Raw genomic sequence first — 26,148 nt, 5'->3', positions numbered from 1 at the left:
GAAAAAGTGCACTGTTAAGCAGCAAGTACATCGGTACAGGCGGGGAGCATCTGAGCTGTCACTTTTAAATGCCATCGAGCCGCTTAGGTGATTGTCCAGCGAGAGAGGGAAATGGCCACCACATCTGGAAGCCCAAATTCAGGGCGGGCCTCACACTAACCCATCGCCTGGAGGGATTGATTGTTAAAGCTCCAAGTACTGGCCCTAGACTGCAGAACTCCAGACACAGGTGGTCCAGAAGAGGGCTGGTGATTTTGCTTTTCTAGCAAGGAGGAGTCCTGCTCAGGGAACCCGACTTACAATTGTGCTGGGGTTCCCACGTCCTTTCTATAGAGTCTAACTTGTTTGTTGTAGTTTTGGGTTTTTGAAGCAGGATCTCAGAGAGCTCAGGCTGGCTTCAAATTCATTGGCTAGAGAGATAGCTGCCACTGACCTTGAAATTCTGATCCTCCTGCCTTCCCCTCACTCGCGCCAGCTTTACAGGTGTGTGCCGCGGTGCCTGGCAGGATGGTAGCAAATCCCCATAGTACTGGTTCTCACTTGCTACCTTTGCTTGAGGCCGAGTCTCTCTAAGTGTTTGCCACTGTGCTGTGTGCGTGTGTACAGTTGGTCTGTGAGGTTCTAGGTAGGTGGAGGGGATAGTGGGGATGGAAGGATAAGGGTAGGGTGGATTCGCCCATCCTGACTAAGGTGTATTGGGAGTATAGCAGCTCTACACTGCATCCATCTTTTACGTGGATTACAGGAACCCAAACTCGACCAAAAGGCTTGCCTGGCAAGTCGTTTACCCATCAAGCCCTAACTCCACCTAATACATCCTTTCTTCTATTAATTTTCTGGGTTTTGCCCGACAAAAAAAAAATGGAGAAAATTATTTTTATCACATTTATTTGTTTATTTTGTATATGCACATATATGTGTGGGTGTGTGCACGCTACAGCATCTATGTGCATGTGAGTCAGAGGAAAACGTGCAGAGTGTGTTCTCTGTCTATTTCTGAGTCCCAGAAGTCAAATTCAGGTTGTCAACCTTAATGACAAGCGCTTCATTCACTCAGCCATCTTGCTAGCCCCCAAATCATTGGGTTTTGTTGTTGTTGTTGTTATGTTTTGTTTTGTTTTTTAGCTACACTGAAATTCCTTTACATTGTCCCCCCGCAAAAAATGAACTGTTCCAATTTGCTCTCCTTACAGCCCACACAAATCCAAACACTCCACCAATCATAGGCCAACCTCCCTAACAGTTCTCGGCCTCCCCGTGTTTCCTTTCCTAGCACGATTACATCGTGAAATGTTTTCCTGCACGTTGCTCAGGATGATACTGAGACAAGCAACTGCAGTCTTCAGGAGTTCAGCTGTGCCCACTTGCAAAGGTTCATCCCAGCTGGGCTAGTGAACTGTTCCCTCTCCTCCCTGCAGGGCTGGGGAGGTCACAGGACCCTCACCTGAGGATCTAGCTTCTTCCCACCTGTGATAAACAATGCACTCGCAAAGGGCCCCAGCAAGGGGCTAGGAGATACAGGCCAGCAAAGACTGAGGCCCCAGGGATTCCATCTCTGCCACTATAGGATAGTCATCATCATTGACGGATAAAGCCTTTCAAGGGGCCACATTTCAGGAGGCCACACCCACACTCTGTAAGTAACCCCTCACTTATGCTCTGGAAGTAAGACCAATAGCTCATTGGTGCCCTGGGGGAACTCTGATAGCATTGTACCTCAGTTTATCTTTGGAAACATAGGGAATGGGGAGGAAATGTTTATGTGGCCCACAGGGATGGGATTTTACCAACATTGCTTTTCTATGCAGCTATTAACTCTTCTGAATGTCTGTGAGATACTCTATCAGGTATCCGTGCCTAAATTTAAATGGCCTCATCTGACTTCTTATCAATGGATTGCTTTTTGTTTGTTTGTTTGTTTTGGTTTTTTTTGTTTGTTTGTTTTGGTTTTTCTGAGACAGGGTTTCTCTGTGTGTGGCTCTGGCTGTCCTGCTTCTGCCTCCCAAATGCTGGGATTAAAGGCGTTTTGATCTCTTTGATTGGCAGTCATGATCAAAAGAAGTGGCAGCATCGCTGCCTGCTGTGGATTCCTGAAAATGCACACAGGCAGAGGCCAGAGCCCTTCATCAGCTAAGGAGCCTGGAGATGCTATCCTGCCTCCATCAAATGGTTTCCCTTTCTGTTCTCCACAGTTGAGGGTACTGGTCAGTGGGTTTGCTGAAGCAAGCTCTGGGCATTTGTTGTTGGTTTAGTTTTTGGTTTGTTTTGTAGTGTAGAGAAAACACCATGTTTAGTGGCGGCCACAGCCCAGCGTAAGTGCATAAGCGTCTCTAGACGGTCAGCGTGCCCTCTAAGACAACAGCAGCGCCACCCTTCAGGTCAACTCGCCCATCAGGTCGCAGGGAAATGTCCAGTTCTCCTCCTCGGCGGGAACACTGAAAGGCTTAAAGAGAACACAGAGTGGGGCCAGTTAAGAGCATCCCCTGTGATTAACACAGGGAAGGATTTATTGTTACAAACCCGGAACTCCTCCCAAGCCAGTTTCCAGAATAAATTCCTCAGGTGTCCATAGTACCTCCCACCTCCACCCCATCCTCCTGCAGACCCAGAGGTCCACACACAACTGATGTGCATGCTACCCAGTCCTTCCCTTCCTGGGCCTTTTAGTGAGCCCACCTCAGCTCTGAATTAAACAGAAGGAGTTTGTTTTCTCATAACATATTAAAGTAATCGTATGTGCCAGGCCCACAAAAGGCATGACCTCAGATTTCTAGGAGCTCAGGAAGACATTACACTCACCAAGGAGAGAGAAAAGGGCTCATCGATCTCAGAAGTTACATAGCAAGCTAATTACACTCATCAAGCGTGCTTACTGTATTAGAAATACCTGTGTTTGGGGAAGCAGGGCTGGAGAGGGCTGGGGGGAGAGGGGCCACTGAAGGGAAGATGATTCAGGAATATTTCACGTGAGGGATAACATAAGAGCTACCATTTATTTATTTATTTATTTATTTATTTATTTATTTATTTAATGAGACAGGGTTTCCCTGTGTAACCCCGGCTGTTGTCCAGGAACTAGCTCCATAGGCCAAGCTGGTCTCAAACTCAGATATCCGACTGTCTCTGCCTCTAGGATTAAAGGCGTGCACCACTACCGACCAGTTCAGCTCTTATTACATTTTTAAGGAGCTAGTGCACATGAGAATAGATAGGGGCCTAAAACGAGGCAAATGAGAAATTTGAGCTGGGCATAGTATTTTTGCAATCCCAGCCCTTAGGGGGTCTGTGTAAACTGGAGACCAGCCTGGTCTACATAGCAAGACCCTGTCCCAAATAGTTAATGGAGGGACTAGGACTCTACGGTTGAGTATTTGCAAAGCCCTGAGTTTAACACCCAGGCACCCAACGAGGAGGGGAGAGGGAAGTGACCGTCCTACCTCGCATTTCTCTCTTCCCAAGCTGCTGGGACCAGTAACTGCTCAGAACAGTGTGTGCAGCTCCTGAAAAGTAAGGCGCTATGAGAACAGGCAAAGAAGATGGAAGTGTGTGTCCCTGGTTGTGTTAAGTGATAAGTCACCTAGCCAGTCGACTAAACCTTAGAGGATCTAATCCTAAAGTCAGCGGGGCCGGGCCACAGCAGAGTCTGCAGTAAGGATAGGAAGGCAGGGCTTAGGAATCAGCTTTCCCAACTTGTCTACCATGTCTTACTGCTTCTGGAGGATTAGACTCCAGGGATTTGCTTGCTTGTTTCCATGGAGCTCGAGCTGGCTGGAATTCTCTATGAAGTTGAGGCTGCTCTTGAACTCCCGAGTCTTCTGCCTCTGCTTCCCAAGTGCTGGGATAACAGGTGTGGACTGCCATACCTGTCTTTGGTCTTTCATTTGACTCTACCATTCCTTGTCAGCTCTTTCCCCTGGAGCTGGAGTTAGAGGCAGTGGGGAGCCACCTAACATAAACTCTGGGAATTGAACTCGGGTCCTCTGTGAGAGCAGCATCTGCTCTTAACAACTCAGTCACCTCTCCAGGGAGCATTGTCAGCTCTTGATAGGAAATTCAGGACCTTCGTATACATCTTTCTATAATTTTCAGGGAACATAGTGTCTTCTTTCTAGAGCACATACGCTAGAAAAGGAAGTCAGACACAGGGTCAGCCTTGTAGGGCTTTGTGGACAAAAAGAGCATTCCTTTCACCAGGGTTTGCTGTTGTTCAGTGTGCTGGGCACATATATGTGTGTGTATATATGTGTGTGTGTGTGTGTGTGTGTATACATTCATGCCAGGCATAGTGGTGAAGGCCTGTAGTCCTACATCAGGATTCTTGGAGCCTATTTTGAGGATTTATAAGCTATAAAGGGAGTCTGAGATCAGGCTGGGCTATATGAAACCTGTCTTGAATAACAGGAGGTGGGGAGAAGAGAGTAAAAAAGTCGTAACTTATTTATAACTGGCCGAAAGTCTTTAGGAAGGAAAAAAGAAAAAGAAGGAAGTTCTCTCTTCTCACCCACCGGGCAAGCTTACTGAGCATCATGGGATATCTAAGTATGGTAACCTCAACAGTCTGCTTTATCCAGGACTGGGCACTGAAAGCTCCCCAAGTCCCAGGGCCCTCGGTGCCACTCTACCCTAGCTAATACAAAGGCCTTCACCTTCCAGAAAATAATACACACAAAGCGCACTGCTTGTCAGTCTCAGGGAAGCAGCTGTGTGCATGCATGCGGCCATAGTGTGCTGGCCAGGTTATGACAACGAGACACAAGCTAGAGTCACTAGAGAGAACCTCAGTGGAGAAAAAGCCTCCACAAGCTCTGGCTGTAAGGGATTTTCTCAATTAGTAGGGAGGGCCCAGCCCATTGTAGGTGGTGCCATACCTGGGCTGGTGATCCCGGGTTCTATAAGAAAGCAGGCTGAGCAAGCCATGAGGAGCAAGCCCATAAGCAGCTCCCCTCCATGTCTTCTGCATCAGCTCCTGACTCCAGGTTCCTGCCCTGTTTGAGTTCCTGTCCTGACCTCCAGTGATGGACTGCACTGTGGAAGTGTAAGCCAAATAAACCCTTTCCTTCCCTATTCGCTAGCCAGGATCCCAGTTGGATGAACATAGTCAAGGTAACCCCTCAGAGTTGTGCCCAGAGCCCCACCTCTCAGGTGGTTCTGGATGCTGTCACATCTTAGCACCAAGCGCTCACAGTGGGTAGCTATTTGTACTCTCCCCTTCCCTGGTTAAGTCACCTCTGATAGTAAGTAAAGAGTACCTGTCACGGGGTCTTCAGGCAAACCAACCCATGGTGCAAAGTACCGGGAGTAGAAGTCATAGTGGGGTGTCTGCCCCTCAGGCTCTCCTCTGAGAGTGAGAATGAGTCCTTTCACCTTCCCTGTCTTTTCCATTCGAGGCAGAGGTTCTGTGTTCACCCTCAGGGTCTCCAGAAAGGACCTCGAGCACAAACAGCAGGTTCAGAATAAGCATTTTCAGATCACCCCCTTCGCAGAATGGGAAAGAGGCTGAACTGTGCCCAGATGGCTCCGCAGAGGGAAGGGAGAGCCTGCCTTTGACATCTACCTATGGAAAAGAAAGTGGTTGGACCGGGCATGATGGTAGATGTCCCTAATCCCAGCACTCTGGTGGCAGAGGCAGGTGGATCTCAATGAGTTTAAGGTCAGTCTGGTCTACAGAGTGAGTTCCAGGACAGCCAGAGCTATATAGGGAGACCCTGACTCAGAAGAAAAGAAAGGTCAGCCATGCACTGGAGACAACACAGCCTAACTGAAGCAGAGCTGGGAATCTGGGTGCTGGCATGTAAGTGGTTAAACACAGCATTTACCTGTCGTAAGAATCGCTGAGCCGGAGCAGGAGTTTTCGGGTATCTGGAGAGTACCGGATATCCTGGACCACGGTGTCACCTATGGCCGTCTGTGCAACAGATTGAAAATACCTCAGAGGGCCAGCAAGATGGTTTGATGAGTAAAGGTGCTTGCTGTCAGGCTTCATAACCTGAATTCAGTCACCTAGACCCAAATGGCAGGAGAGAACACACTCCTTCAAGCCGGCCTCCAATCTCCAACCTCCTGCCTAGCAGGCATGGAGCCATAGCACCACACAAACCATGCAAAAGCACGAGAGGTTCATGATCAAGCCGGAGAGAGAGCTCAGTGGGCAAAGTGCCTGCTTTGCAAACACGAGGACCCGAGAGCAAGCCCCACAATCTGTGCTTTTGTTTTCCAGGACAGGGCTTCTCTGTGTAACAACCCTGGGTGTCCTGCAGTTTGCTCTGTAGACCAGGCTGGTGTTGAACTCACAGAGCTCTGCCTCCTAAATTCTGGGATTAAAGAAGTGTGTCACCACCTCCCTGGGCCAGGAGTGGTGACCATCAGTTGTTATCTCTCTGTTGTGGAGACAGGGTCAGGAGGCCCCCTGGAGCTGGCTGACTAGATAATTAGTGACTAGCCTAATTGGTGAGTTCCAGAACAAAGAAAGGCCCTGCTTTAAAGGAGGTTGGGGATGGAGAGATAAATAAGAAGACTTGATGTTCATGCATCAGGACCTGAGTTCGGATCCCCGGCACCTACATAGAAAGCCAGGTGTGGCCACATACACATACCTGTAAACCCTGATGAAGGGGGGAGGTGACACAGGAGACTTTCTGGCGCTATTTTTAAAAATCTCTCTCTCTCTCTCTCTCTCTCTCTCTCTCTCTGTGTGTGTGTGTGTGTGTGTGTGTGTGTGTGTGTGTGTGTGTGTGTGTGTGTTGGGTGGGGGCTCAAGCGTGGAGGTCAGAGGACAAGTCCCGGTGTTAGCTCTCTCCTTTGGGTACCAGGCCCAGCCTCGGTTTGGAATAGTGATGTGGCCACCACTAAATGGTTTCGCCTCTAAGCACTGAGATGCTCCTGTTCCACGGCTGAGGCCCTTCTGCCTTGAATGCTAACTACTGTTGTGTAGCTAGTTCCTCCCAATTGAATATTCCCTCCTGGAGAGAGGAGGAAGGCTCCACAGGTTCAAGAAGCTAAAGATACCTACAAAGTTCAGAAAACCCAGAAAATTGCAGGACTCACAAGTCTCGTCCCTATGGCAATGACAGCGTCAGCAGCTGTTCCAGAGTGGAGACTCCGGTGGAGCAGCCCACAGGTTGTACCGGGAGCTCCAGGCATGCGGCAGCTTCTGTGAGCTGTCCCCCACTGCTAGAAAGGGTTTTTTGCTGACGCAGCTCCTTTTGAGTCGCCCTTGCTGCTGGAAGGGGTCACGTCAAAGTCATCTGCTCACCAAGCTAGACGCCATGGAACTTTCTTTGGTCTACTCTGGGTGCCCTTCTAGGGGAAGCAATCACGTGTTCACCTCTTCCAGTTAACATCAGTCCCACAGCAACAGGAGAGGAAAGGGCAGTCATACACACGTGGGAGGTTCTCAGCAGAGTCCCAAATGTTTTCCTCATGGCCTGCCTTGCTCTGATATCGTCCCTTCCTTCTTCCCCTATACAGCTGGGGTCTAGGACCTCTATAAGACAACTGCAGGACGTATCTCACCCGGTGACATTGAGAATAAAAGTGAGATAGTGGGTAAGACATTGAGCACGTGGCGCCATCCACAGAGCAGGCTCTCACAACTACCTTCTTCCTAATGATGGCGGTAGTGATGGCTCACACCCTACGAAGAGACCAGGCTATATTCCTTGTCCTCGTGGGTCGTACCCAGACTTCCTTTGCCCCGCTCCTCACTCTTATTGTCCACTACTCAAATTGGCAAGAATGACAGCTGCCAGCTTTTTCCAACCCTTCTCTCCACCTTCTGTCTACAGATTTCACAGACTGGTCTTTCCTATAGAAAATCCAAGGCTGGTGCTATAGCGGCATGACTGTAATGGGTGAGATTAACCACTTTCGCATCAGACTACAGGCCTGCTTGCAGGATAGAGCTCATGTCTCATATTGTGCACCGTGATAAGTGCCCAGGACTGGGAAGGTCCCCCTAAGAGGGGACCTACTACTGTGGTTTGGGTAAATGGCCAGGAGTCACACAACTGTCTGAGTATGTCTATAGGTTTATGTCTATAGGTTAGTGCTGTGCTGTTCTCAGCCGTTGTCAGAGAAGCTCAGTTTCACAGTAAGCAGTGGTTAACGCAGAGACTCGTTCACTGGTCCAAAGCTGCCGTTCAGTGGCTTTTGAGGGTTTGGCCCTAACTGGGACATCTATTATCTGCTTTGAAGGTTCAGAGAGCACAATAAGGGGGAGGTGGGAAGAGTGTTGTAGATGTGTGTGTGTGTGTGTGTGTCTGTCTGTCTGTCTGTCTGTCTATCTGTGTCTGTGTGTCTAGACATGATACAGCCACTGTACTTATGGGCTCATGAACATCACAGCAGCTATGGCTATAGGCACAACATCAGACTGGTCAACATTTCATCATGGACGAGGGAGAAGCTCATGAGGTCCACAGCTTCCATGACTGACTATTGGCAGGTAGTGGCAACTGAAGAAAGGGTGTCATTTTGTCAGTGACCATTGATATTTGACATTTTGAATATGACCACTGACAAACTGCCCAGATTCCAGTAAATAACGCCCACTACCACCCAGTGCTAACATAAGGAATTCTTTTCAAACTCATTGGGAAACACAAACAGACACACACACAGATACACAGACAGACAGACACAGACACACATACACACATGACTCTCACACACAGATACACAGACAGACACAGACACACACACAGACTCTCACACACAGATACACAGACAGACAGACACAGAGACACACACAGACAGACAGACTCACACACACACAGACTCACACACACAGATACACAGACAGACACACACACAGGTGTGAAAGGTAGGGAAATGGTTGGGAAGAAGTGTTTCAGTGGGCGAGGGAGAGGAAAGAGGGTTAGGGGAGTCAATAAGACTAAATTTGCTGTACAGAGGTATGAACTTGTAAAGGAATTTTTAAAAGAAGAAAATTCCCATCTCTCCTACTTGAACTTGGATGAGCACAGTCACCCCAGGCTGATTTCTCCTTCCTGCTGGAATAAACAGAACTCCAACCTTTCATTGTTTGAGGGGGCTGAGGATGCCTGATACCTTCTTCACTGCCTCCTTCAACTCTCTCTCCCTCTCTCCCCAAACACTCTGTCTTACTCCTGCCCCTCTATGGAGGTCCTATGGCTCATAGTTAAATGAGTTGGGTGTGATGGCATGAACCTGGAATCCCAGCCAGCATTTCATAGGCAAGAGAATTGCAAGTTCAAGGTTAGCCTGGGCTACACAGTGATTACAATTCAATGGAAGTGATCAATCTTACCAAACAGACACAATACTAACATTCTAATCTGAAATCACCTAGGCTTCCACTGCAATGCCTCCAACTGGTAGGCGGCCCAATTTGGGATCCCATTATGTTGGAACACAGCCCAAGAATGGAGTCACATGAGGGGAATTCTGAGTGTTCATGTGAATACGCCAAGAAAACAAGACAAGAGTCTTGTGACCTCAGTTTCTTCAAAACACAGAATTGCCAGATGGTGGTGGTACGTGCCTTTAATCCCAGCACTAGGGAGGCAGACTGGAGGATCTCTGAGTTTAAAACCAACCTTGTCTACAGAGTGAGTTCCAGGACGGGGCTCCAAAGTTACACAGAGGAACCCTATCCCTATCTCAAAAACCAAACCAAAACGAAAGTTGGTTATTGCATGAGACTTCAGTCCACCTCATTTTTCGGCCCTGCTCTCCCAGGCTCATACCACCAATTAGAGCGGTAAAGCGAAATCACACCAGAGCTTTCAAACGCAAACGACCACGTCAAAGGGCTCCCACTGGGGACTTTCCACCAACCTTTATCAAGTCTTCCACCTCATGGAAGTCCTAGAAGAGGAAAAGAGATGCAGTCATTGCTCAACAGGAGAGCTACGGCTCAAGGCAGTTTGTGGCTATAGTGTGTGTGTTAAGATGAGATGTAAACATAGGAAGAAAGAGCTAACCTGGGGGAAGGCTGGGTACAGAGGAAAGTCCAAGACAATCCCGTCCTCTGCTCTTCTGGCCTTGAGCTCCCCGCTCATAGTGACAAAGGTTAGAGTGCTGTTTGTGTTCTCTGGACAGAGGAGGAATCAAGAATCAGGAAAATAAGCTCGGTACAGGGGACTTCCCTAACCCCAGTGCTAGGGACTGAGTCTAGGATCACACAGATTCAGGGCAAGTGACCTAACACCGAGCTATAGTACCAGACTACTTTAAATGCTTTTTTAAAAAATTTCTATTTTAATTTATTTTTCAAGTCAAGACCTTAACTATGGAACCCCCACTAGCCTGGAACTCCCTATGCATGCCAGGCTGATTTTGAACTCACAAAGAGCCACCTGTTCCTACCTCTAGCGTGCTGGTGTTGCATACGTGGGATCCTAGCACTGGAATATGGAGGCAGGAAGATCAAAAGCACAGGATCCTCCATAGTTACATAGAGAACCCAGGGCAAGCCTGGGATACATAAATAACTATCTCAGAAAAGAAACACATATGGGAGCCAGCTGTGGGGACACACACCTTTAATCCCAGCACTGGGAGGTAGAGGCAAGAGGATCTCTGTCTGAGACCAGCCTGGTCTACAGAGTGAGTTCCAAAACAGTCAGGACTACCTGAGCTCAGGGGAAAACAACAACAACAACAACAAAAAAAAAAAACAAAAAACGAAACCATAACCAATATATATATATGTGCATACATAAAATAAAATCCACATTACTTATCTTGTGAAACAGCACAGCCGCAGAGGCCAGGGTGGCGTGACCGCACAGAGGAACCTCACTCATTGGTGTAAACCACCTCAGTCCAAAGCAGGAACCTTCAAAGGAGGGAGAGCCAAAGAGACACAAGTTGACCCACAGAGGCAAGTCTTAAGCTTTCGGCATCTTCTAAGTCTCTCACTGGTGTGGTTAACAGCAAACTGTTGTCAAAGGACAAACACAGACTGGACAGACATCCACAGGCTCCCCGCGGCTAGGTCTGGAGCTGAGACAGTAGGTTCCCCAACACCCTCTTAGTCCATTCAGGGTGCTATAGCAGAACTCAACGTGCTGGGTGACTCTTTGAGGAAATATCTGTAGTAGCCCCATGCCTTGGAGGTTGAAGGTCTAGGGGCTGCCACCTGTCACTGCATCAGCTCAGGGCAAGGCACAGACACACGAGGGCGCCAAAGACCCGTGTCCAGAAGCCCACTCCTGAAATACCAACCGACCCTCACAGAGATGCCATTACTCCACTATCTCCCATCAGGACCCACCTACCAATATGCTACCCCGGGGACCCATTTTTCCAATATATGGCCTTAGGAAACCTTAAACTATAAACTGAGACTGAACTTCAACACACCTCCTCCTAGATGAACTAAAACCCACACATGCTATCTGCCGGCAGTTAACATATAAACATCTCCTTAACCTCCCTCCCAAGACTTGGCTTCCACGGCTGCCCAGGAACCTATGAAAAGTGTGCATTTACTTTGTGTGAAGTTGTCGCTTGGTTGCAGTTTCCTGACGAAAGCCGTTTCAGAGAGGTTCATTTCCCTCGCGATCTGTTGATGGGCATCTTCAGCCAGTGCCTTAATTAGGAACAACAGGTTATGGAGACTCTGGAAGCATTCAGACTTCCTTGCTCGGCCACCTACCATTAGTTAACAGGGCGGTTTACCCTTGACTTATGAAATGCTAGTTACATGCCAAGGATTTCGAGGCATGTTTATGCAGTTTTTCAGATATCCGGGCGTCCAGCTCCTCTAGAGAATCACAATGTGCTAGGCTACAGGAGTGGACATCCAGAGCGTGGGGCCAGGTTCCCCTATGTCAGTTTGTTGTCGAGGAAAAGCTCTTGTGTTCTTTTCTATTCCCTTTTCCCACGTGCAGAGCATCAACCCCAGGGCTTCAGGCATGCTGGGCAAGCAACTCTATCACTGTGCTATGGTCACAGCCATTTTTAATTAATTGACTGGTTAATTACTTTTTCTTTGTAGACAAGTTCTAAGACGCCCAGGGGGGGTCTTCAACCTGTGATTCGTCTACCTCAGCCTCTTGGGTAGCTAGGGTTGGGGCTCCTGCGCATCCAGGCCTGGTTTGCTTTATGCTTTTCTTGAGACAGGGTCTCATTATAGGGCCCAAGCTGTCCTACGACTCGCTATGTAGCCCAGGTTATCTCCATATGTACCTGGGACTTGCTATGTAGCCCAGGTTATCTCCATACACATAAACTCACAATCCTCTTCCTTGGTCTCCTAAATACAGGGATTCTAGGTATGTGTCACCGCCTACTGTTTTTCCTCTAAATTTACATTTTTAAAAAGAAATTACAAATGTGGTGTTGTCTAAGGTTTTTCTGTTGAGTTCTTATTTGTTTGGGTTTTTTTTTAAGCGGGGGAAGTGGTGTGGGGCAATTGTCTGTATTCTGTCAATTATATTTTAAATAAATGCTGATTAGCCAGTAGCCAGGCAGGAAGTATAGGCAGGACAACCAGACAGGAAGTAGAGAGGCGGGTCAATGAGAACAGGAGAATTCTGGGAAGAAGCAAGTCCCATTTCTTCAGTCATGACCCAGACACAGAAGAAGTAAGATGTGACTGCCTCGCTGAATAAGGTACCGAGCCACGTGGCTAGCATAGACAAGAATAATGGGCTAATATAAGTTATAAGAGTTAATAAGAAGCCTGAGCTAATGGGCCAATCAGTTTATAGCTAATGTAGACCTCTGTGTGATTTCTTTGGGACTTAAAGATTGCGGGAACTGGGCAGGAGAGAACCCACACACACACAACAATGTGGGAGTGGTCTTGTATGTATGCTTTTGAATACCATGGTTCCCTGGTGGAGGCCAGAGAAAAGCATGTAGACATTTTTTTTCTCCCAATATGTGGGTCCTGAGGCTCGAACTCCAGTCAGCAGACTCGACACAAGCGCTTCTGCCCAAGGAACAATCTCACCAGCCCCCAGTATTTTTTTATTTTTATAAAGTTAAACCCACTAGTACATACAAAAAGCTTCTCCAGTGCCAACACACGACAGTACTTAAAATGAGATCCCTGCCAGTTTCTGAGAGAAAAGCCTTTTCTTCTATGCCAACCAGTTACTTTACTATTCTGGGGCATGCATGCCACAGTGTGCATGTGGAGGTCAGAAGACAACCTTTCAGAATCGGCTCTAGCCTGCCATCTTTAACTGGGCTCCAGGGATTGAACTCAGGTTGTCAGGATTGTGCGGCGAGCCCCTTCACTGGCTGAGCCACGTTGCTGACCTTTCAAGCAATTAAATAAATAAAGCTGAGGCTGGTGGCACATGCCTGTAGTCCTAAGTGAAAATTTTACTGATCTCATGTTCTGGGGAGGAAGAGAATTTAGAGAGCCATGCAAATTCTTATTATTGAAGATTTAAATCCTTCAAATCTCAGAGGCATTCCACGGCTACACAGAGAGGGCCTGTCATCCTCACCCATCACAGCCCCACTGCTGCCAAATAGATAGTCCTTACTTGGAGAAGGGGGACTCTCCTCATTGCAGCAGAAGTGTGGAGCAGCCATAGTCAGGAAGCATGGGCAATAATTTAAAAATTTCTAAATTTGATTAACACATACTAAATTTTTAATTATTAAATGTATTTAGCGAGAGAGAAGTGGGAGGGGCGAGAGCAGGCATGGCTATGGAGGTCAGAGGGCAATTTTCTGTCGAAGGCCAAAAGACAAGGCGGGGCACCCCTGCTTCTGTGGCTGTACCCCGACCTCTGGGTTGCTGGCCTACAAGCTTCCAGACGGGTCTCTGGTCTCTCGCTCCCCTATCACGGTAGGAATGCTGGGATTACAGGTGCTTTCAGTGTAGGTGCTGGGAATTGAGCCCTACTGAACTGACTCTGCTCACCAGGCAGGCGTGGCTCCCACCTTCACCCACCCCTGCCTTCTCTTGTGCAGCCAAGGATTCTCGTCGTGAAACTGTACTGGCTTTCCAGGGCCAGAAACCTGACTGGGAGGCGAGGGAAAGAAGAAGTAACAGACATACAGACAGAGACGCTGAGACGTGGTGGGCTGTTCTCGCTCCAGTCGGGCAGCTACCACCCCACTAAGGAGCTCTGCATGTCTGTTAATGTCCAGCACTGGGAGGAGGGCTTAGCTGATATCCCTGCCCTGTCTATGTAGGGAACAGTCTTAGGCTGTGACCAAACCCAGGAGGAGGAAGTTGCAGCCCCATGCTTCTAGACATTCTGTCTGCTTTCACACACAGACCAGGGGACTGCCTTGCCATTTCCCTGAGCCTCACCCAGGGACTTCTTCGACAGTTCCCAGGGTTCTGAACACTGGGATCCTTGACATGGCCATGCTCATAACGAACAATACACACTCTGGACTTCATCCACTGCCCACGGTGCTGCCCACAGTTAGTAAATTTATCTGAGGCCTCCTTCACAGGCGTCAAGAGCTGTGTCTCCAAGGCCACTCCAGAGCTTGTCAAGTTGACCAGCAACATAAATCATCAGAGGAAGATCTCAGCTTCCTACTGCCCAGGAAACAATATAACATTCACCCAAAAGGCCAAGGACTATTTAACTAGCCCATTAGTGATTATCCTAATCAAAAGCTGATATAGTTCTTCTTTTTGTCTGTTTAATTGTTTGTTTCCAGACAGGGTTTCTCTGTGTTACAATTCTAGCTGTCCTGGAACTAACCCTTGTAGACTAGGCTGGCCTCGAACTCACAGAGATCCTCCTACCTCTGCCTTCCAAGTGCTGAGATTAAAGGCATGTGCCCCCAATGCCTGACAAAAGCCTATAAATTTCTAATATAAATTCAACTAGTTCATTTATTTGGGGAGGCACGTGTCTGTCACAGCACACTTGTGAGGTCAGAGGTCCACACTGGGACTCTCAGGGATTGAACTCTGGTCTTTGGGCTTGGCACCAAGGAACTATACCTGCTGAGCCACCACTCACATGCAAAAGAGCTATTTATACGATGAAGATTTTTGACAACCTAACTTTTCTAGGTACTGGAGATCAATGCCTTCTGGTTTTACTGAATTTCTTACAAGTACCTTATTTTCTTGATCCTAAAGAGATTTTAAAAAATATTTTGATGATTATTTTGAGAGAGTATACGTGTATGTGTATGTTTGTGTCTGTCTGTCTGCCAGTACACTTGAGTGTAGAGCCTTTGGAGGTCGAGAGAGAGAGAGAGAGAGAGAGAGGGAGAGAGAGAGAGAGAGAGAGAGAGAGAGAGAGAGAGAGAGAGAATGAATCTGCCTGTCTGTCTGTCTGGGTTTGTACACAGACAAACTCTGTGTTTGTACACAGAGTGCAGAACTCCTGGGGTCAGAAGAGCAACGCATCCCCTGGAGTTACAGTAAGTGTGGCCTAGGAAACGGGCACAAACCTGGAACTGCTCAGCCTGGAGGAGGCTAAGACAGCTGGAGTTTGGGGATAGCTTGAGCTACATAGGGAATTTAAGGTCAGCTAGGGTTGGAAATCAAGATCTTGCCTCAAAAGATCTCTCCCAACCTCCATGAGAGAGTCCCTAGACTCAGATACAAATGTACTTTCAGTCGTATTTAGTATAAAACTAAACTTTGATGGCTATCCAGAAGCCTTTCTGCTACTTTTTATACTGTTTTGCATACCTATTTATTTTGGTTTTGTAAATGGCTCGGTTTCTTCACGTCGCCCCAGTTGGTCTAGGACCTCCTCTATAATGCAGGCTAACCTCACACTGCTGACCCTCCCGCCTGATCCTTAGGAACGTCAGCATTACAGGCATGAGTCCCACTTCCTGCGGCTGCTGCTGCTGCCTCTTTAATGGGCGCCAGTTGCTCTACGTGGAAATCTGTGCTTCTGACTGGGTCTAGGTGCAGCCGTTCCTGTCATAACCTGCAGACATGACCATCAGCGGTACGACAAAGATCACAAGCCGAAGTGGCAAACACTCAGGGTAGCCTCACTTCTTTCCCAGAAGTCACGGGCTCTAAACACATCTGGAATTTCAGACCTGGCCCCTTAAGAAGCGAGTACTTACATTTTCCAGGAGGCAGACGGCAGCAGGGTTGCCACGGAAAGCGGTTGCCGTGAAAGCATCTGCTATGAAAATCGGGAGCTTCATTTTCCTCCCCGTTCTGTCTGTGAGGTCCCTGCCTTGCTGGAAGCCTGCTTCGCTTCCTGTTGTTAAGAAAAAAAAAAAAAAGAAAAGGGGAAAAAAAAAGCCGAAAAGTTAATGTTTCACTGGTGCACACAAGCACACAGTTAATGGTTCCCAGATACAAAGCCAATTATTCCAACATAATTCTCCTTGAAGACAGCAATCTGCTAACTTTTTCAGTCTTTGCGCTGAATCCCCGTTGCAAAGTCTCTCAGGGCTGGGCAAGTGAGCACTCGTTTCGTGTGCATAGAGCTGAGGCTTCTGTCCCAGCTCTGAAAGTGAAAAGTCTGCAGATCCAGCTCAGTTGCTAGTGTTGGCTTAGCCTGCGCAAAGCCCTGGATCGAAACCAAGTGGCCTTAAACAGGACATGGTGGCACACATCTGTAATCTTCTCACATGGAAACAGACAGGAGGAAGAGAAAGGTTCAGAGCCATCTTCAGCTACACAGGGAGTTCCAGGTCAACCTGGGATATGTGAGACCCTATCTCAAAACAATAAAAGAATTCACCAACCCACATAGTATTTGAAAGTTTACTGCCCAGTTGTCTGATAGGTAAAATGTAAACATTGGGTTGTCTGTTTGTTTGTTTGTTTGTGGGTGGTTGCTTTGTTTCATTCTTATTTTTAGAGACTGGGTTTCCCTGTGTAGTCCTGGCTGTCCTGGAACTCTATAGATCATGCTTGTCTTGTGCTCAGATATCCACCTGCCTCTGCCTCCGAATGCTGGGATTAAAGGTGTGCGCTATTACAGACTGGCAAACATTGGGTTTCCATCAGCAGGAAACAATATCAAGTCACCCTCTTCTTTTTTAAGCAGGGTCTAACTAAGCATGTTTTATGGCCTGGATCTTTTTTTTTTAAGATTTATTTATTTATTTTGTTTACAGTGTTCTGTCTGCATGTGTGCCTGCAGGCCAGAAGAGGGCACCAGATCTCATTTATAGATGGCAGTGAGCCACCATGTGGTTGCTGGGAATTGAACTCAGGACCTCTGGAAGAACAATCAGTGCTCTTAACCTCTGAGCCATCTCTCCAGCCCTTATGGCCTGAATCTTAAGACTGGCTTTGAATTCGGAGATCTACTTGCCTCTGCTTACCTAGTTCTGGGAATAAGGTCCTGTGCCACCACACCTAACTTCCCCTTTCTCCTTTTGAATTTATTTAGCTGCTAAAAGAGCTTCTGGCACACAGCAAATCTCTGCTGGATGATTAGAGTGGTAAGATGCTCAGCACACATCTGTGGTGGGGAGGCAGCCTGGGGGGCTGCTCAGTCCCAAAATAATCACACAGAAACTGTATTAATTAAATCACTACGTGGCCCACTAGCTCTAGTTTCTTATTGACTAACTTTTACATCTTAATTTAACCCATCTCCATTCATCTGTGTATCATCACATGGCTGTGGCTTACACGGCGGGGGAGGAGGGACTACAAGGTTTCTCCTGACTCCGCCTCCTTTCTCCCAGCATTCAACTTAGTTTCCCCCTGCCTACCTCTATTCCCTGTGCAGGCCCAAGACAGTTTCTTTATTAACCAGTGTTACTCACAGCATACAGAGGGGAATTCCTCATCACCTATCTACCTGCACATTAGAGCATAGAAAGGAACAAAGCTTCTATAATGGACGTGGTTCCCTTCTACATGGCTGGGATGGGGCCCAGGTCTCACTCACGACTGCTAACTGCTCTGCCACTCAGTTTGGTTACCTGTTATGTGGAGCCAGGATCTCATGTTGTTCATGTTGGCCTTGAACTGTCCGTGCAGCCTAGGCAGGCCTTCCACTTGCAATCCTCCTGCCTCAGCTTCCCGAATAGCTGGGATTACAGGCTTGTGTCTCCAGACCTGGCAGCAGATTTTCACAGATTTAATATGGAAGTCTGTGAGCCGGACTCAGTGGCACAGGCCCATGATGCCAGGAGTCGGGAGACTGTAACAGGGGACTGCCCTGAATGGGATATCTCCCCCTCAACAAAAACAAGATAATACAAAAATTATGTTTGAGTGTTTGCTGATCTTCAGCCTCACTGGTTCCATTCATCAGCTCTCGCTAAATGGTCCCCAGAGAAAAAAATTCATGAACACCAGTAACCAGGAGCTATATCTGCATGTTTATGAAGTGTCTGTTACATAGTTTCTGAAATCACATGTTGGTGTGTGTGTGCATGTGTGTGTGTATCCATGTCTCTGTTGTGTGTGTGTGTATGTGTATGAAGTGCAGGCACTAAGGTATGCTAAGCATACATTTTTTTTTAATAACACAGGGATGTCCCTTCCCCGACCCTGAAGCCCTAATGTTTTTAAGAGATGAGAAGGGCTTAAGTGATCCCTCTGCCTCAGCTTCTCCATTAGCTGAGGCTACAGCGGAGTCACTGGCTTTGCTGTACAGAGTTATAAAAGTTAATTCAGGGGACAGTGAGACGTCTCAACAACTGAACGCCCTTGCAATAGAAGCTTGGACCAGGGTTCAGCCCCACAAAGGTGGGAGGAGAGACTGACTCTCTGAGTTTTAGGCCCCCAGGAAGATCTGAGGACTGACATGCTAGAACTGGGGGTGCGACCCCACAGTTTGTAGAGTTTGCCTGGCATGCAGAAGACTCTGCTTCAAGCCCCAGCATCACTTAGAACACTGGTAAATGGTAAACTAGGCTTTGGGGTGGGATGCTTAAAAACCCGGATTGGCCTGCGGATGGGTGTGTGAGCATTTGTCTCTGCTCTACTCTGTTCTGTGAGTTCATCTGACTATGCATCCCAGGCTGTCCTTCAAGTCACAATCCTCCTGCCTCAGCACAAGTGCTGGAATTGTAGATGTGCTCCACCAAACCACGCTAGCTTGCAGCTTTTGAAGTGGTTGAGAATTAACGTAGCGAATTCAGCCTTACAAAACACTCTTTGTTGAGACAGGGTTTCAGGTGGCCCAGGTTAGCTGATAATTGGCCCTGCTGAAGTTCGCCTTGAACTACAGATCCTCGTGCCTCTCCCTCCCAAGTACTTAAACACCAGGTTTAAGATTATCTTGTCAACCTGAGGAGGAAATCCTACTCCAAAGTCACCCACGGGGAGTCATTACCACAGATTTCACCAAATTCATAGTTATGTTAAGTCACACTTTATTAAACAAGAAAAGGTTTTTTTTTTAAAGATTTGTTTGTTATGTACACAGTGTTCTGGCATGTACGCCTGCAGGCCAGAAGAGGGCACCAGATCTCATTACAGATGGTTGTCAGTCACCATGTGGTTGCTGGGAATTGAACTCAGGACCTCTAGAAGACCAGCCAGTGCTCTTAACCTCTGAGCCCTCTCCAGCCCCAGGAGAAGACTTTGGGGTTACCATTCTCAAGACACTGTAGCATGAGGGCCAGCTTGTTGGGGTTTCCGTCCCGCCCGGTACCCCAACAGCCGGCAAATTCCAAAGAGAAATCACACACAGGACTCCATAAGGTTATAAACTGATTGGCCCATTAGGTCAGGCTTCTTGTTAACTCTTATAACTTATGTTACCCCATTATCCTTATCTATGTTAGCACATGGCTCCGTACCTTTCTCAGCTGGGCAGGTTACATGCTGCCTCTTCAGTGGTCTGCACAGGAATGGCAGAGGAACCTCTCTGCTTCCCAGAATTCTCCTGTTCTCATTGCATCACCTCTACTTCCTGTCTGGTTTTCCCACCTATACTGCCTGCCTGGCCAATCAGCGTTTTATTAAAATATGATTGACAGAATACAGATAATTCTCCTACACCAAGACACAGAGGGGCAAATGGCCAGAGATCACACCATTCTCAGTGTTTATTTGTGTCATCACGTAATCTAATCAGACACTCATTGTTTCAAGTTCCTGGGTTTTGTCCTGATTGGTACGGAGACACTAAGATTATTCTGGACCTTCCCACCCAGTTTCCCTTTGCTGTCTTCACAGTCACGTGACTCCATATTCCCTACAGCCGTAGTATGGCCTCCTTAACAGTTCACTGGCTGTTCTCCTTAGTGTTCGATCTGCATTTCCACAGAGTTAATGTGTGTATTAGAAGGGTATGAGTCTGGGCATGAGGGAACATATCATCAATCTAGCACTCGAGAGGCAGAGGCAGGTAGATATCTGTTGACTGGAGGGTAGCCTGGTCTACATAGAGAGCTTCTTCCCGACCAGGGCTGCTGTACAGTGTACAGTAGGACTCTGTCTTTAAATTGAAAGTATATATATATATATATATATATATATATATATATATATATATATATATATATAAAATCTTCTATCGGGTACCCATGCCCAAATCTGAATTTCATTCCCATTCTTATCAATGGCTCTCTCACTTTGATTGTCAGTCATAATCAAAAGAAATGGCAGCATCGCTGCCTGCTGTGGATTCCTGAAGATGCACAGAAGCAGAGGCCAGAGCCCTTCACCAGTTAAGGAGTCTGGAGATGCTGTCTCACCTCCATCAACTGTCTTTCCTTTCTCTTCTTCATGAGAGAGTTGAGGGCACTGGTTAGTGGGCTTGCTGAAGCAAGCTCTGGGCATTTGTTGTTGGTTTAGTTTTTGGTTTGTTTTGTAGTATAGAGAAAACACCGTGTTTAGCGGTGGCCACAGCCCAGCATAAGCGCATACGCATCTCTAGACCATCAGCATAAGTGCATAAGCGTCTCTAGACCGTCAGCATAAGTGCAGACGCGTCTCTAGACGGTCAGCGTGCCCTCTAAGACAACAGCAGCGCCACCCTTCAGGTCAACTCGCCCATCAGGTCGCAGGGAAATGTCCAGTTCTCCTCCTCGGCGGGAACACTGAAAGGCTTAAAGAGAACACAGAGTGGGGCCAGTTAAGAGCATCCCCTGTGATTAACACAGGGAAGGATTTATTGTTACAAACCCGGAACTCCCAAGCCAGTTTCCAGAATAAATTCCTCAGGTGTTCATAGTGCCTCCCACCTCCACCCCATCCTCCTGCAGACCCAGAGGTCCACACACATCTGATGTGCACACAGTGCCCGGCTCTTCTCTTCCTGGGCCTTGTCTGCTTCTTCCTGCATTGCCCCAGCTGTGTCCCACCTAAAACTTCCTCTAGGAACGCTCAAGGGTATGCGAAGAGATGGGGGTGGGGAAGGGTAGTTTCAGAAGCTGTAGAGAGGGGGTCCTTCCCCACCTGAGAAGGATCCCCGCTCCTTTTCAGCTCAGAAAAGTCAAATGGAGTCTGTTTCCTTGTGGTAAGTTAAAGCAACTGCAAGGCCGGGTGCCCAAGAGAGGTGCAGTCTCAGTCCTCAGGAGCGCCATGCTTAGCGAGTTGTCAGACTCGCCAGGACAGAGGATAAACACCTGTTCTCCACATCAAGGTCACGGAGCCCGAGCCCTCCCTCCAGAAGGAGCTCATCCTTGTGGATCACAGCTCTGATGATGAGCTAACGTAGCTTCTTTCAGCCGAGTTCCTGTCCCGTGACCCTGGGGGACCAGGCCTTCAGGTGCAGGGACACACCTGGCCCCCCAAGTTCCACAGCAGGACTCTGTCTCAAAAAGCCAAGAGCTGGAGCTATAACTCCATGGTATCCCACTTGTCGAGCACCTGAAGGACCCGAGCTCAACCCCCCAGCACCCAAAGAGAAGGGGAAGAGGGGTAGGGAGAGCTAAGCCTACCTCGCATTTCTTTCTTTCCCAGCTCCTCAGACCAGTAGGGGCCAAGAATAGTGTGGGCAGACCCTGGAAAGAAGTGACAGATATGAACGCAGGAGCGACATTTCTCTAAATGTATCAACAGTCACAGCCATTCGTTCAGTTTGACTGAACCTTAGGTCACCTGGTCCCATGTCAAGGGGCCCCCAGCAGAGTGTGGAGTGAGGGAAGGGAGAGAGGATGTACGACTAAATGCTTCCATGGCGCCTGCCAAATATCTCCACTCTCTCTGAAGCTGCATTCAACTGCAGGGTCATTCTCTATTTGCTTTCTTTTTTTAAGGCAGTCTCATGTAGCCCAGGCTATCCAAAACAGCTGAGGTTAGTCTTAAACTTCTTTTCTCCCTGCCCTAACCTCCCAAGTGCCACCGTTTTTCCCCATGCGATTTCATCTAGAATCTGATCAGAAATTACATATGAAAATGAAGAAGCAAAATGTAAATAAAGTCCTGCAGGGTTCTGTGACTGACACCTGTAATCTCAGCTTTTGCAGGGAGAGACAGAAGGGTCATAAGTTCCAGGTCATCCTCAGCTACCTAGAGAGGCCAAGCTAGGCCTAGATACCCTTTCTCAGGAAGAAAAGAAAAAGTCAAAGTAACTAAAAATCTTGAGGGACTAAGTGTAGTGAGGGAAAAAACCCAGAAAAGTGTATTAAGAATTATGGGATGTCCCTGAGTAAACATTCATACCAGTTTCCTTGTCCCAAGACTCCCAGTCCACTCCACCCCAGCAGCTCCTTTCTCCTGGTCCTAGGACCTTCCCATTCTAGAAAGCTCTACACACACAAAATACACTGGGTGTGTGTTCCAGTCTGATTGTTTGTGCATGCCACCCGGGCCCCTCTGTCCTGGAGGGGAGGCTCACTGGACCACATATATGCTAAGGGCATTTTCCTGAGTCTTCAGCTCTGCTTACATGCTGAGCTTCAAGTTGGTATGCTTTGTTCCTCACCGAGGTCTAACTGAAGGGTCCAGAGCATCCTGACTCCTGGCATCTGGAGCCTCCGCCCAGCCCCTCTCAACCCCAAACCTGCTTCCCCTAGCAATGCCCTGTATCAGCCACCACCACCCTTGGTGACATAGATCTCTGTTCTCAGGGAGAATGAAAGGAGGAGACACCACATTTCAGCCCATCTTTGATGTCTTTCCTCTGCTTCAGGCTGGTACAAGGTCTGTAAATGTTGGCTCAGGGGTCTAGCTGCATTGTCAGTGAAGGTCACCTGAAGGGTACTATGTAGCCCTCCCTTGTCTCAGTGAAGCCAGGAAGCATAGGGAATAACTTAGCAACCTAGGACTCCACTTGACCTGGGCTATGCACACACCTCTCTGGAACAATGTACCTTGCAAGCTGTTAACAGATTAGAACCCTCTTGCCCCTCAGAGCTGCAACTGTATACCTGCTATAAACAATGGGAATACCCTCAGTAAACTCCCCAGAGTGCCCCTGTTTCTTTCCAAATACATCCTAGAACATAATCTGAGCTCTATGCCATAGGCAATGGGTCAATCCAGCCTAGACTGTTTTGGGTACTTGTGCAATAAGACAAACTGTCCTCAACATGAACTTTTAAGAAGAATTCCCCTATTTACCATCGTATGCCTATGCATCATTGTGTGTGTCTATGATTAAAATTAGATGCATTATTGCAAGCAATATGCCCAGGGAGGAAGGGCCTACATAACCCATACTTGCCAATCAAGTAGACTTTACCAAATTATGTTCTTAGTAACCAAATGCCTCTTCTCTTGAACCTCATGAAAGACGATGCCAGGGACTGGAGAGATGGCTCAGCAGTTCAGAGCACTGGGTGATCTCATAGAGGACTGAGCTCAGTTTCCAGCACCCATACAGATCAGCTCACAATCACAGAACACTCCAAGTGTCACATCCCCCTCTGCCGGCCTCTGGGGAAACTGAACATTCAAGAGCACAGGCAGACAGACAGACAGACAGACAGACACACACACACACACACACACACACACACACACGTACGTACTCCAAACAATAGTTGGACCCCTCAGTAGGAGTTTGCTCGCATACCTCACTATCAGTCTTGACAATGTGTCCCCTCTGATCTCTCGTCTTGCTCTGAGCAAAACTTTCACTATTGTGCAACCTCTTTCTGGGCTTTTTTATTTCAATTTTTGACCAAGACTCTGGCCACATGGAACATCCTGGAAGAGTACCTGTTACTGGGTCTTCAGCCACACCAACCCATGGTGCAAAGTACCGGGAGTAGAAGTCATAGTGGGGTGTCTGCTCCCCAGGCTCTCCTCTGAGAGTGAGAATGAGTCCTTTCACCTTCCCTGTCTTTTCCATTCGAGGCAGAGGCTCTGTGTTCACCCTCAGGGTCTCCAGAAAGGACCTTGAGCACAAACAGAACGGGTTTGCAGTAAGTATTTTCAGACCACCCTCTTCGCAGAATGGGAAGGAGGCTGAGCTCTGCCCAGATGGCTCAGCAGCATTCTGGAGGCAAAGGCAGGTGGATCTCTTTGATTTTGAGGCCAGCATGGTCTACAGAGTGATTTTCAGGACAGCCAGAGCTACATTAGGGAGACTGAAAATAAAATAGAAAAGAAAAGAAGAGGTAAATCATGCTTTGGGGATCACGCAGCCCGATGGAAACAGCTGGGTGCTGGCATGTAAGTGGTTAAACATGGCATTTACCTGTTGTAAGAATCGCTGAGCCGGACCATGAGGTTTTTGGTATCTGGAGAGTACCGGATATCCTGGACCAGGGTGTCCCCTATGGCTGCCTGTGAAGCAGATCACAACTCCTCAGGGACCAACTCTTACTAAGTTGTTAGATGTCTGTCTAGATGCCAGAAGCTGGGTCTGTCCCCAGCACCACATTAAGTAAGCATGTTCTCATAAAACCAGGGTTCAGAGGCAGGGACGTCAAGAGTTCAGGGTCAGCCTCAGCCAGTCAGCAAATGAGAAGTCAGCCTGAGATCCTGAGGTTCCGCCTCAAAAGCAATAAAACAATATAGCTAGGCACACTCCTTTGACACCAGCCATGGGAGACAGGCAGGAGCTAGGAAGCTCGAGGAATTTCAGGACTCAGGACTGGCCTTGCGGTTAGGATTTGCTTTATCCTCAGCAAGCACACTGCCTTCATCGGGCTGGAAGTCCACCCTTCTTGGTCCAAAGGGGCTGAGGACGCCTGTTATCCTCCTCACCGCCTCCTTCAGGTCTTCTCTGTCTTCCCCACACACTCCCTCCATCTTACTCCCGCCCCTTGGTGGAGGTCATATTGCTCACAGTTAAATGAATCAGCTGTGGTTGTATGACCTGCAATCCTAGTACCTGAGAGGCAAGAGAGGCAAATTCAAGGCTAGCCTGAGCTACCCAGGCTCAATGATTACAGCTCAATGAATGCTGAACACAATACTAACATCTGACCTGAAACCACCGCGGCTCCTACCGCAGTGTGTACACAGGTAGAGGCTATTGTATGGGGTCATGCCACACCAGAGCTTTACACAAGCGAACACATCACAGGGCTCTCGCTGGAGACTTTCTACAAACCTTTATCAAGTCTTCCACCTCATGGAAGTCCTGGAAGAGGAAAAGAGATGCAGTCATTGCTCAACAGGAGAGCTGCGGCTCAAGGCAGTTTGTGGCTATAGTGTGTGTGTTAGGATGAGCTGTAAACACAGGAAGAAAGAGCTAACCTGGGGGAAGGCTGGGTACAGAGGAAAGTCCAAGACAATCCCGTCCTCTGCTCTTCTGGCCTTGAGCTCCCCGCTCATCGTGGCAAAGGTTAGAGTGCTGTTTGTGTTCTCTGGACAGAGGAGGAAGCAAGAATCAGGAAAATAAAAGTGATTGTGTTTTCTGGGTGGTTGTGGTGGTGGTGGTGTGTGTGTGTCTGTAGACTGAACCCAGAGGGTCAAACATGAAAATATCTCCCCCTAAGGTATCTCCCCATTCCTTGTTGGTTTTTATTTTTGAGATGGTGTCTCGCTACGTTGTTTGGGCTGGCCTTGAGTCCCCTCTGGTGGCTTAGGAAGTCTGAAATTTTAATCGTCTCTTCTCAGCCTCCTGATGAACAGGCCTATTTCATCCCCCTAAGCTTGTCTTCATTCTTATCCTCTACTCATACAAACAAATTCATTTTATCATAATGACCAGGATTTGATGATTCGAAAGGAAAATGCCCCCAACACTAGGTCCTCAGCTCATGGTACTGTTTTGAGGAGAGACAGAGTTTGAGAACTGGTCCACAGGTGAAAGGTCTCGGAAAGGGGTTTTTAACAGGGACCCTAAGGCATACTGTCGGGCAGTAAGGAGATGATTAAAAGCATTATTAACACTATGGGCTGGCAATAAGATGGCAGAGGCCCTGCGCAGA

General features: G+C 47.9%; 2 protein-coding genes across 4 annotated transcripts in view; both read right to left on the bottom strand.

Annotated features, from left to right (window-relative positions):
• Positions 1 to 871: 871 nt before the first annotated feature.
• LOC125411484 (phenazine biosynthesis-like domain-containing protein 1) lies at positions 872 to 16,450 on the bottom strand. Of its 3 annotated transcripts, XM_048451621.3 has the most exons (10): positions 16,307 to 16,450; positions 16,015 to 16,154; positions 11,479 to 11,578; positions 10,724 to 10,822; positions 9,966 to 10,075; positions 9,820 to 9,849; positions 5,817 to 5,905; positions 5,250 to 5,428; positions 3,438 to 3,500; positions 872 to 2,443 (listed from the first exon to the last, which is right to left on the bottom strand). In XM_048451621.3, exons 2-10 carry the CDS (start codon positions 16,096 to 16,098, stop codon positions 2,331 to 2,333), a joined length of 867 nt encoding a protein of 288 aa, XP_048307578.1. In that variant the 5' UTR covers positions 16,099 to 16,154; positions 16,307 to 16,450; the 3' UTR covers positions 872 to 2,330. The 3 variants fall into 3 exon arrangements, with proteins under 3 accessions (XP_048307578.1, XP_048307577.2, XP_048307579.2); XM_048451620.2 differs by lacking the exons at positions 3,438 to 3,500; positions 16,307 to 16,450; XM_048451622.3 differs by lacking the exons at positions 872 to 2,443; positions 3,438 to 3,500; positions 16,307 to 16,450 and adding an exon at positions 3,602 to 4,122.
• A 2,775-nt stretch (positions 16,451 to 19,225) lies between these two features.
• The window catches only part of LOC125411485 (phenazine biosynthesis-like domain-containing protein 2), a 29,236-nt gene continuing 22,313 nt past the window's right edge, over positions 19,226 to 26,148 (bottom strand). Inside the window, exons 5-10 of the mRNA XM_048451623.3 lie at positions 25,472 to 25,581; positions 25,326 to 25,355; positions 24,465 to 24,553; positions 23,984 to 24,162; positions 21,760 to 21,822; positions 19,226 to 20,924 (exon numbers count right to left, since the gene is read on the bottom strand). Coding sequence (XP_048307580.1) covers positions 20,812 to 20,924; positions 21,760 to 21,822; positions 23,984 to 24,162; positions 24,465 to 24,553; positions 25,326 to 25,355; positions 25,472 to 25,581 — 584 coding nt within the window. The 3' untranslated portion in view covers positions 19,226 to 20,811. The remainder of the gene's footprint in view (positions 20,925 to 21,759; positions 21,823 to 23,983; positions 24,163 to 24,464; positions 24,554 to 25,325; positions 25,356 to 25,471; positions 25,582 to 26,148) is intronic.

Source organism: Myodes glareolus, chromosome 18 (genome assembly GCF_982192425.1).
Source record: "Myodes glareolus chromosome 18, mMyoGla1.1, whole genome shotgun sequence".
Lineage (NCBI taxonomy): Eukaryota > Metazoa > Chordata > Mammalia > Rodentia > Cricetidae > Myodes > Myodes glareolus.
This window is presented reverse-complemented; position numbering and strand designations above follow the sequence as displayed.

Coding starts and splice junctions, on each gene's coding strand:
- LOC125411484 (XM_048451621.3), bottom strand. CDS start 16,098: ATGAAGCTCCCGATTTTCATAGCAGATGCTTTCACGGCAACCGCTTTC. Junction 5,906..9,819: donor AGGTGGAAGACTTGATAAAG/GTTGGTGGAAAG, acceptor TCTGTTGCACAG/ACGGCCATAGGTGACACCGT. Junction 3,501..5,249: donor GCCTGAAGACCCCGTGACAG/GTACTCTTTACT, acceptor CTTACTTTTCAG/GAGCTGCACACACTGTTCTG.